Here is a 12656-nt window from a genome sequence, read left to right on the forward strand (position 1 = left end):
CCAAGTATGTAGAATTTAAAAACTTTTTTCTACTAAAGACTCAATGATTTCCGATGATGATAGTCTAAGTAGGGGTAAGCTTTTGGTCAATACAGTTATTTTTTATAATTAACATAATTAACCAAAATATTCTAATTTAAAAATGAAAAACTATAAGAATAAATATTTCCCATGGTGAACTTTTGGATATATCTATTCCCTGAATATTGCATGCAAGCGAGAAAAAACACCAACTTTTGCTTGACCTTTGCCTTAAAATGATAACTCTTTTTTATAAATTATTCTATGCATATGTAATGATTATTTCATTATCAATACATTATACTTTGCAAGTTAAATATAATCATAAAGAGAAAGGAGGAGTGCGAAGAGAAAACAAGCGGTTGAGACAAAAAAAGAATAGATGATTATGTCAGAAGAATAATGGGTTATAATCTTTATCGGAACAAAAAATTGAATTGGATCATAATTAAGATCTCATAATTAATTGTGATCCTACATACCACATTTGCAAAAGGAGGATTTTGGGTTGGGGAATGGGCAACCTCTAAGCCCTTCCATAATGAGTTAGCCTTTTTAATATACCTAAAAAATAATTCATATAGTCAAACAATCAAAAGGAGAAGAAATAATTGTATTTTGTAAACAAGTAAAACATAATGCAAAAGGGCAATTTTTAGATATTCGCACTATTTCAAATCATGTGCTTAAATGTTGCCATAAAAAAATTATTCATGACCACTTTAACTACTAACTATACTTTTATAATGCTGCATTGAATCTAAACACCAAATCAATTTACATATGTGGTCAGCCATACTATAACCAGTTTACCAAATTAATAATGCATCAATACAATTATTTTTTGTTGTACAAGATTTGAATTTTTTGAATTAGACTCATGCAGGATCAATGAATATATATATATATATATATATATATATATATGTATTGGTCAATTACAATTCTAGATGTTTGAAAACTAAATGCAAGGTTAGGGGCATTTTTTATTTTGAAAAAGTTAATCGGGTTTCAAAAAATTAAGACAAAGCATGCTTCTAGAAGTTACGGAAGGAGGTTAGGGGAGGTGACATTACACTTTGTCAGATGACTAAACATGATACTTAATGCCCTAGTAACTAGTTCTCTCACGCTTAAACATTCTCTAATTGATTATCTTTTATGATCAAGGTTTGGTCCGATAATTACCATGTAATACGGCAACGATTATCAACTCTATGCATGTTATTATATTCTTTCAAAAGTAAAATTGCATCTCTACCATATTTCTAATTATTTTCATTCTTTCAGTTTCTCTAAATTATTTTCAATATATGTTTTTTTCTTAAAAGGCTTAGTAACAAAATTACCATATGTACATTTAATTGAAAACCTTGTGCTTTAAATGTTTCAATTATAATTGAGATTTCACAATTAATTACAAGCATTAATTTGTGCATCATTTAGATGTTATGCTAATCAATTTTGAATTTTCAAACTTCAAAATTTTAAATTTAAAATTTAAAATTGAGGAGCAATTAAGAGACAGGACGGGTGTCATCGTGTTATAATTAATACAATTAATATTTAATGGACCTTCTAATGCGTAAAGAAAAGAATTAGTATCTTTAAAAGTTAGAAATGGGAGAATAATCATGTTTTTTAATATATAATTATAGGGTTGTTTTTTTTTAGAAAAAAAAAATTTTTTTTTTATGAAAAAGTGTGATAAAGAAAATAATGATATTGTTCATATTCATATCATATATAATCAAGTTCGTAATATTATAATAAAAAAAGACTCACCATGATCACTTTTATGATGCAACTATTGAATCAATTATTTACGCAATTAATTTAGGACAATTAATTATGAAAAGGCGACCATGCGGTATGACACCCGATGATGATGTGAGATTACGAGTGTCGTTTTGTCAACTATGACTTCTTAATGCCCGTATAATTACCAAAATTATATTAATTAATTTTGTATGATATAGTAAAATTGCGATGCGAATTAAGTTAATATATTTGAAATATTTCTATTGTATATAATTTGAATATTGTTAATTTGTAAAATTGTGGAACCTGCAAGCAAACTATATTTATTAGAAATATAACATCTTACAAATTCAAAATTAAGGAATTATTTTAATTTAACTCTGCTATGATACAAAATAATTTTAGATCCCTTAATTAAACTTTTGGAATTATGTTAATTAAGGGAGGGAGAGAACACATGAAGAATAATTATTTAAATTCTATTATAGCCATTGAGATATTTAAAATGGCATGTATTACTAAATATAAAAAATGAAAAATAATTTCTTGGTGGTTCATTATTTATTTTTGAAATAATATACGTGCAATCTTCAAAACTCCCTTTTCTTTCTATTTTTTTTTTTTAAAAAAATCAATTAAACCCGATTCAACCAATGGAAAATCAAATTAATTTGGCTAATTTGTGTAAATTTTTTGTTCAAAAGTATATGTTAAAAATTATTGTTCTTATTCAAAACAAACATAGAAGTTACTTTCGCTTCTTTCAGTAATTCGTCATAGAAAATATTATGCAAAAATTATTTATTAGTTATGTAAATATTTAATATAATTATATAAAATATAAATATAACTTTAGTAGTGAGATTTTCTTTTAGTCTTTAAATAAATAGTTGTCTAAGAATGCCTCCATACTAAAATTTTCCCATCTCCTAAATAATTTTCCATATTAATCAATCATTAAATAATATTAAATGAGTCTCCTTTTTCGAAGTCGGAGATGAATTGTTTTGTTAACTTCAATAATAAATTAAATGAATTAATCAAATGAATAGAACATGTTGACTCATGATGCAATCAATCATTTTAATTTTGTTTTAAATTATCAAAAATAATTAAAATTCATATATATATATATATATATATATATATATATATATATATATTGTAGCACTAATGGGCCTACAATTGGAGAAACCCAAAATGGAAGCCCAAAAAGAAGTCCACATTAGAGGCCCATTTCATTCTTCTTCTCCCGCGATGCCGCGCGAACACACACACACACACACCGACACAAGCACACACGTTCTCTCTCTCTCTCTCTCTCTCTCTGTATATATATATGAGTTGAATTTGAAGTGGAATGGTACTGGAGATGGAGCGTGGATGGGATTCTGGAGCTGATAAATGGATTTCTTCATCTACACACAGCTCTTCCTGAAATTTTCCTGAATCAAATTCAGGTATACTGTACTAAAACGTTGTTTTGTTTGTTTTTTTTTTTTCTATGGAATCGATTCAAATCTTGTCGTTGAGTCAATGACACTTCTCCTACGTTTATTTTTTAGTTTCACTATTTGTTCAAATTTTGTTCCTGTCACTTCTCCTGCCCTGTTTTTGTTTCCCTTTTTGTTTGATCTTGTAAAATCAATTCTTTGATGCTGTTTTCTCTATTTTAATCTCTTATCTCTCTCTCTCTCTCTCTCTCTCTCTCTCTCTCTCTCTCTCTCTCTCTCTCTCTCTCTCTCTCCTGTGTTTGATTTTGCTTGTTCAGTAATTACTTTGTAACGCGAATGTTTCTCCATTCTGATTTTTCGCCAAAAAAAAAATAATAATAATACCCTGATCCCAATTTACAAAATTACCTCGCGTTTTGATATTTGAAAATTTTCTCGCAATCTTTCATTTTCTTTTCTCCTTTTTAGATTTCCCCATTATTTTGGAATTTCATTACAGAACAGCTATTCATAATCCATCTCTCTCTCTCTCTCTCTCTCTCTCTCTCTCTCTGTACATCTGTGAATGTGTATTCATTTCCTTGTTACTGTGATTTATATGGTTTTTCTGTTCAGACCCATGAGGTTAATCTTCTTGTAGAAATGCTATTACTCAAGAGGATTATACTCTCAAGTCCTATCTGAAATTTTCATCTTCATTGTCCAGTTCTCAATTATATAGCCTTTGGCTTCAGGGGTTTTGTTCTCTACCTTAATCAAATTAACTCTGATAATTTAATAGTTCTCTATCTTACAGTTCAAGCTCATGTGGCGAGTTCAATGGCTGCAATCATTTTATCATCCTTTCCAGTATTTTGGATCGTTCAATGAAATTCTTTCCCTGATTTATGTATTGGTTTGCAAAGCATTGATGATTTCTTTTTTGGTATTCTGGATCATTTAAGGTGTTTAAAGTCAATCATAGAATACTTTCATTTCAAAATGATAGAATAAATTGGAGAGTTGTGATCATATCACTAGATTTGCAGGACTCCGGGTTTTGAATCATTTTATCATCCTTTTCAGTATTTTGGATCGTTCAATGAAATTCTTTCCCTGATTTATTTATTGGGTTGCAAAGCATTGATGATTTCCTTTTTGGTATTCTGGATCATTCAAGGAGTTTGAAGTCAATTATAGAACACTTTCATTTCAAAATGATACAATAAATTGGAGAGTTGTGATCATATCACTATATTTGCAGGACTCTGGGTTTTGAATCAATTGACACGGTTGAATGTTATGGCATGACTTTTGTAATGGGCATTCTGGGGTTGGTTGATTTGAACTTGTTAGTCTGTGCGCAGATTGCCTATTATTTATTCTAGTAAAAAAAAATCCTCCTTGATTAGCTAAGAGCTTCTTGTTGACCTAATCTAACTTCTCTTAGTTCCCAGTCAGTTGAGTTGTTGGTCTAGGTGTTCCTTTCTGAATATTATTACATTTTTAACAGTTATTCATTGACCTGGTAAACTACAATGGCTTGAATTCTATATTTCTTTCCCTTTTTTTGTGATAGCTTCCATTGAACTACTCTATGTTCAAAAACCAATATGAATGTTTTTTGTTGAAGTCTTCAACCTAATGCGATTCCTTGTGAGATTAAAGCCCTTGTTTTGTTCTAAGTGACTGCTTTTTTGGAATGCCCGGTTGTGCTCTTCACACAGACACCCCTGCGGCCCTATTTTTCTTATGTGCCCTTTTTTGTTTAATTTATATGGAATTCTTCCGTGATTTATGGTCTTAGCTAGCTTCGTTGGTCTTTTTTCTCCATTTTGTTTGTTAGTTCTTATTTCCATTGGTTCTGGCAATGTAACAGTTATCATGACTGAGAGTTCCAACAGAATGGGTATTACTAGAAGATATAGCTCTTGCAAAATAGTGAAGAAGGCCTCCTCTTCATCTTCAAAAAAGACAAAGAACAGTTCATTTTGTCAAAGAGAAGATGAGCTCCATAGGCCAAGATCAGATGGTGGTCGAAATGCATCCAAACAGAAAATTGATAAGATGGGCCCTATCTGTAAATCCAGAAAGAAGTCAGGTGCTGTTTTTCCAGATGCGGAAGCAAAACCAGAAGAAGATGGTGGTTTTGATGAGCAGTTTCAGAAGGAAATATGGCTTGATGAAGATAATTCCATGTGGCTCTCTTCTAATTGTATGTCTCCTTCATCTCCTTTTGATGGTGATAGATTGTATATTGATGAATGGTTAGTTTCACGGCTATCGATTTCGAGAAGTTGCCATCCACTTTTGGGTAAAGAAGTTGCTATCTTTGATGGATCTGTGATCAATTCTCTGGAAGATGCATCTTTGGTTCTTGAGAAAACCATCCTAGATGCCGAAAAGATTTTGCAGGAAGATTTGAGGGAAGGAGAGATTGTTACTTGGGTACCAGGCATGAGAGAGAATGATGAAAGTGCAACATATTCCTCCTTAAGCACCTCCGAGAGCAGCGAGTCTTCATATACACAGTCCAGTGAGGATTTCACATGTTCTGACACTTCTTCAACTCCTTCCAGCACCAATTTCGAATCTCCTTCTCAGAGTTGGGACTTGGACAGCACAAGTTACTTTGTCTCATTAGTCAATCTTGATGAGGAGGATTCCAAGTGGATTTCTGATATGGAGTCAGAGTTGGATTCCTTCAGGTCCAGTTTTCCTAGCCCATCTTTCAAAAGCAGCTGTAGTTTTGAAATCCAATCACCCATCTCTAGTGTTCCTTTACTCACTGAGGTAGAAGTAGATGTCGTGGAGCATGGAAAATCCCAGCATGTTTTGCCCCATGAGCTTGTCTCTGTAGCCACAGATTTGGATGGTGTGGATTCTGATGGACCAATCTTCTGGCCATTTGAGCAGAACTTTGATTGGGATTCAGAATTATCTTGGGATTATTTTTGCACATCACCCCGAAATGACAGAGATAAAGTTGGAGCTTCGGAGCGAACCTTCCTGGCTGCAGCCGTTAGATCATTTCCCATTTTGACAGAAGACCCATGTCCAAGTTCCATAGCTTCAGGTCCGCTATCCCAATCATCAAGTCCTCACTCTACAAATAAGGATTCAAAAAAAGGGTGTAGGAGAAGCTTGGTGTTCAGCTCAAGATCAAAAGTGATGGAATGGAAACGAAGAAGCAAAAGTGAGGATCTCAATGCCACACTTATGAGGTCCGGCAAGCCAACTAAAAAACTTACATGAAAATACAGCCTCTAGATAGATGATGACATTACAAAACCAACATTTTGAATTGTTCTTACTGGGAAATGGTTTAGGAGGACATAGATTTTTTAATAGGATTATCTAGCACTAAATGAAGAGCTTCCATTTGTATCACTGCTGGGCTTGATGAATTTGATGGCGATGAGGGAATTCATTCAGAATTCAACAAAGATGACTTCTCCCTGGTCACAGTCTTTGGGAGGAACTTGAGTTTTGACAGAAGTTTAGCTGATAGGGTTGTCTTATCGACACACTTGCAGGTAAAAATCTTTTATGCCCTTTTTTTCTTTTCTTTTCTTTTCTGTTCTTCTCGTTTCTTTTGAGGGGGGCTGGGATGAGGATACACACAGTTAAAATAGGTAAAAACACAGCATCACATGTATGCTTTTCATGTACTCATGCTGCTATATACTGGAGCTTTGCTTCAAGGAGTTCACCTTGAGAATTTAGAGACTACTTTGTTCTCACCTTTCAAGTATAATCTTTGAATTGAAAATTCTAGACTTGATTTTTATTCTTCTGGTGCAAATCCACAAGAGACTAGTTGATAATCCTTTGTCCATTCTTGACAAAGGTTATATTTTTTGCTTGTTTGCTCCTATATTTGTTGACAAAAGAGGGGCAAGGATTAGTTCGTATTTCCCCAACATGATTTAAGTCATTTGTGCAATTGTCTCAATCTAATATTGGCATTTACACCTAATTTGAATTCTTATTATTATTATTTTTTATAAAAAAAAAAATGCACCATTCTTGCTCAAAATTAAATGAAAAAAAAAAAAAATTGAAGTCAAACTTTAATAAATAATTTTGTCATGAAATCAACGGCTGCATGTAGTCAAATAAGCTTAATAGACTAGCACCATTTGACAAAGTTGATGGTGGGACTTAGTCATAGGTGGGAAGTCGCTAAGTTATAAATGGTTGAGAAGACTTGGAGATATTTATATGAACTTTTAAGTTAAATAAATTATTTTTTCTTATTTGAATCATTTTAAAATATTTAGCTGTATGAGTTGTACTAAGAGAACAATAGAGAAATGTATTTAAGCCATAAGGAAGAAGCAATATCTTCTTAGGGCCATTTTGGTCTCCATCTTTTGTCTCAACTTCTCCTTGAAAATAGAAGTTAGATTGCGCTTGTTTGAAACTTTTAAAAATTAAAAACTAGTTTTTTCTCTAGTAAATTATTGAATTTCGTTGCTAACCCTAATTTTTATTTAAATATTACAAAATTATCAATGCATTAATTATGTTTTTCCCTATAAATACATTTATATTTCAGTCGTTTTAATTAGGCACCTTGCAACTCTTTTACTAAACACAAAGTGATTTTTTTTTTTATTTATAAAAACTCCTTTTCATTGGGAGATCAAACATTTTTGAAATAATATTAAAGACTTCTTTTTCATCAGCTCTTTTTTAAAATTTCTTTTTAAAAAGCCAGAAGAAGGGACAAACTAAGCCTTAGTTTGGCCTCCCGTGACTTTTTAAAAGAACCTTTTAAAGCGAGTTTTTTTATATTTGTTTCAAAAATATTTGGTTTCCCTAAGAAAAAAGAGTTATTAGAAAGGAAAAATCGATTTTGAGTGTCTGGTAAAAAAATTGTAAAGTGTTTAAAAGTATTTAAAATAATTAATATATGTATTTTTTAAAATATAATTAATGCATTGATAGTTTTATAATATTTAAAAAAATTAAAGACAACACTAGAATTGAATAATTTATTGAAGATAAAGTTCATTTTTAGCTTTTAAAAGTTTCAAATTTCTAACTTTTAAAAGCTCATAAAAGTTAAAAGTTGACTTTTAAAAGTTAAAAAAATTATTTATCAAACATGTGCGACCTAATTTTTACTTTTGAAAGTGAGAAGTTAAGACAAAAAAGAGAATCAAGCTCATCCTTCCTACTAATTCATCAAGGGAAGGCTTTGTGAAATGTTAATTTAATATTGTTCTTGAATTATATTGACTAATTATATTACATGTGTTTTTTTCTAAAATAATAATATAATTTCAATTTTACAAGGCTTAATTTGGTGAAAAATCAATTTAATTTTGAAAATTAAAAATGATGCAACAATCAAGTAAGCTTTAAAAACGAAGTTAATCATGAATTTTCCTAAAACATAGAATTAGAAAATTTTTAAATTCTAAATTAAAATTTTGTTAGCTGAAATTTTAAATTTTTCATTCTATTAGATATTTATTATTATATATGTTTTAAAAGTAATAACATAATCCATCGATGAAGTAAATTGTCAGATCATTTATAAATTTGAAAATGAATTTCTCGGGACTATAACAAAATAAAATTTTTTTAATTTTTACTCACTTTAATTAGTCTATTTAATTTTCTATTTTTCATTATAAGAGAGTTAATGTGAAAAAATTCATAAATTTTAATTATTAAATATCTCGTGCATAGAATAACATGGGTCTCAACTAGTATACATATATCATTATAAGAGAGTTAACGTGAAAATTTCATAGATTTAAATTATTAAATATCTTGTGCATAGCATAGTGTCACGGTCCGACTATTTTCACACTGTTGTGAAGGGCCATGCGGCGCTAGCTAAAACACTCTTGTTTAACTAGTTAGCCTATCGTTTATCAACATTCATCCACGAAATACTTTCATTAGCATTCAATCAAATGGTAGTGAAAACAATAATTAATTCATGAAAGTCGTGGCAAACAAGCAGTAAACATTGAAGCAAACATAATTCATTAACAATACCTCTGTTGACATTGTGTGTTTAGCGAGGGAGACAAGTAGGCTAAACAGGTTGAAAATAGTTAGTGAGTTTTATAATGACCGATGAACACTCACCCTACTCCGAAAGAGCTTTCTAGGCTATTCTCACTCTGACACTATGAAACATTAAACTGATCGAGAAATCATACTGCCTTATTTCGCTAACAATAAAATAAATACTAAAAAATAACCCTACACTAGTATTTATATGATGAAACTCATCACAAACACACGAGGTAAGCAGTCACAGGCAAGCATAATGCCCTAAACAAGTTTAGCTCATGACACATAGCATGGGTCTCAACTAGTATACATGTATTAAGAAATTTGATTTAAATAATTTTCATTTAGTTTAGTAATCTAAAAGTTCTTAAATTAATATGCTTAGGGTTAGTTTGGTTCTCTTTTTTTCTAAAAATTGAGTACAATGCATTTAGAAATTTTTTTATATATTTTAAAAAGTCAATTCTTAACTTTATATTTTAAAAAGTCATTTGTTAATGAATAATAATAATACTAATTATTATTATTATTATTATTATTAACAAACATAAATACCTCATTGATCATTTCAAATTGCTAGTCACTTAGATATTCAAATTTTAAAATTGTCTAAATTAATGCATCATGCTCAACCCTCAAAGGTTATTTTAAATTTGTGAATTTTCACTTGAAAAAATAGAACGAAATAAAAATGAAATACAACAAAATATGTAAAAAATAATCATAAAAACACGATAACGTATCGCCCACTTCCTACAATCTGACTTAAACCTTTGAACAGGTTTTGTAGGATCAACAATAATAGTTACACAAATTATGATAGTACTTCTCAATATAGTCATTTAGGGAGTCTGACTTTATTAATAAATAAGGTGTGCACAGTGTCATTCATGTTTTTTTGGTTGAATCGTATTTTGCTGAGTGGGGTCGGACAGTTCATCTTTCTGAGGTATAAGAAAAATAGGTACAAGTTAGGTGATCCTGTGACAAACAAAGGGGTGATCAAGGACGTGACTTTTGGTGATAGAGTCATGGGACAGCGTACTCGGGTAAAGGAAAAGAAACAAATGCCACAAAACTGCAGCAACAGCAATCATGTTTTTTAGGTGGAGTTAGGGACTCAGGGTAGAAATGAGGGGAGTTCTATCTTGGGTCAAAAATATCATCGTATGAATGGGCATGTGATGTAGGTGGAGCAATAGACTCAAGGCAAAGATGACATAGTTTATTTTGCAGGGAGTTTCAGTTCGAGAGACCAAAAAGTCACGATGGGACTATGTGCACTTGGACTTGGGTTTGGGCTCAAACAAGGAGTTGTATTGAGACTTGCATTGTCCTCAATTTCAGACATCTATAAAAATCATGCATAATTGCAAATTCATTAGATTTGAAACATAAACTAATATTGAAACACTCACAAGTCACAATTTTACCAAGAACACGGCCACTGCATCAAGAAAACAAGGCTTAAACTTTTGCATCTAAGGCATCCTTGGGTACTTCACAAGAAGATAACTCAAAATACATCTAAGACTATTTTGCAAAACAAGTCACAATCTCCACCCAATCCATAAAATTTTTTTAAGATATTAAAAACGAATATTACCCTAATTTTACCAAGAAAACAGCCACTGCATCAAGAACATTAGGCTTAAACTTTTGCATCCAAGACATCCTTGAGCCATATGAATCTTGACTGAAAATAAACATGACAAAAAGAAGAAAGAAACTTCAATCAAGCTTAATTGCAACAAGTCAACTACCCGATGAGAGCAATTGACACCCGCCCTACAATGGCTGGAATGATCCATGCCAGGCACCATAATGACGAATCTCCTTAGGGTCAAATTTCATCATTATAAATAGGGATTCAGAGGAGAGGCAAAGGTACCTCATTCTAACCCAATTTCACTATTACTTACAATCTCTCTAAAACACTCCCTTACTTAGGCATCGAAGAGATCTTCCGGAGTACACTCCAAGTCCTCCAAGCCATTCTTCTTTCTATCCATTTCAGGTGATTGAGATCAGAAAGCTCGCCAGAGGTCGATCGACATTTTTGGCTACAACAAACAGTAAAGTTGTTCCTTCGCGATCAATTTGTTACAAAATCGAATCTAAGAAATCAGTCTCTCTACAAAAAAATTGTAGAAAAGTAGAGGTAAGACTGTGTAGACTATGACGATTCTCTATGTACCTTTTCGAAAGAACTTTATTGTAACGACCCCAAAAATAATATGCATATAAGTCTAAAAAAAATTAATTAATTAATTATTATTATTACTTAAATTATATAATATAATATAATATAATAATACATTAATATAATATGATATAATAATATAATATAATTTATTATAACATTATATATATATACATAAAGGAAGGAGACTTTCTGAAGAAGTCTCCCCCCCCCCCTCTTCCAGAGAAGGCCCTCTCTCTCTCACCCTCTTTCCATTTTCTCTCTCATCAATCTCTCTCTCTCTCTCTCTCTCTCTCTCTCTCTCTCTCTCTCTCTAAATTTCTCTGCTATTTCTCAGCCAAGTTGAAGAACGAACATCATTCTCGGGTCCCAACTCCGCTTTTCAACAATTTAACTAGAGAAATTTCATCATTCGCACACCATAGGCACCACTTCAAGGTTAGGATAAGTAGGTTAGACTATGTTATAATTTATTTTAAAATATGCCTAATTTAAATTGAGTACGAGAATTTAATTATTTCCATGTTTATATTTTATTTTAAAAATATGTCTGTTTTAAATTAATTACATGAATTTAATTATATTTATATGCCTAATTTAAATTAAGTTTGTTAAATTAATTATATTGGTTTTATTCAAATATATACCTGAGTTAAATTAAATTACACGGATTTGGTTTTATTTAAATACATGTCGGAGTTTAATTAAACTGTGGGGATTTGATCATATTTGGGTTTTTTAATATGTTAGGGATTAAATTTAAACATGAAGAGTTGATCATACCTGCGCTTTTATTTAAATTTATTGAGTATATATTTATGAGAATTTCTCAGGTAATTTATGAAATTATAATTATTATACAAATCGCGTGATATGAGTTATTTTATTGCATAATTGAGATAATTTGAAATTTTATTGTATTATATTTATTACGTGAATTATAGCAAATATTGAGGTAATTTTATTGCTACCTGTCTATTGAGAAAAAATGATGAAATTATGATACTGTTTTAATTGCATAAATTGCAGTTAAATGTTTTGAGAACCCTGATGAATCGAATGTGGTGGATGTTCGGTACCGTAACTATAAAAGAATATTAGTGCAGCCATACTGTTGTGAAAGTATTGATAGTTGATATTGAGTTTGGCATAAGTAGGGTTGTACCCACCTGTTTCTGGATCAAGATGTGGTAGGCAAA

At 30.9% G+C, this 12656-nt stretch overlaps 1 protein-coding gene across 1 annotated transcript; it reads left to right on the top strand.

Moving 5' to 3' along the window:
* The first annotated feature begins 2969 nt into the window (after positions 1-2969).
* LOC131151564 (uncharacterized) lies at positions 2970-7003 on the top strand. The gene is made up of 2 exons (XM_058102804.1): positions 2970-3242; positions 5095-7003. Exon 2 carries the CDS (start codon positions 5100-5102, stop codon positions 6468-6470), a length of 1371 nt encoding a protein of 456 aa, XP_057958787.1. The 5' UTR covers positions 2970-3242; positions 5095-5099; the 3' UTR covers positions 6471-7003.
* The last annotated feature ends 5653 nt before the right edge of the window (positions 7004-12656 follow it).

This window comes from Malania oleifera, chromosome 3 (assembly GCF_029873635.1).
Source record: "Malania oleifera isolate guangnan ecotype guangnan chromosome 3, ASM2987363v1, whole genome shotgun sequence".
NCBI lineage: Eukaryota > Viridiplantae > Streptophyta > Magnoliopsida > Santalales > Ximeniaceae > Malania > Malania oleifera.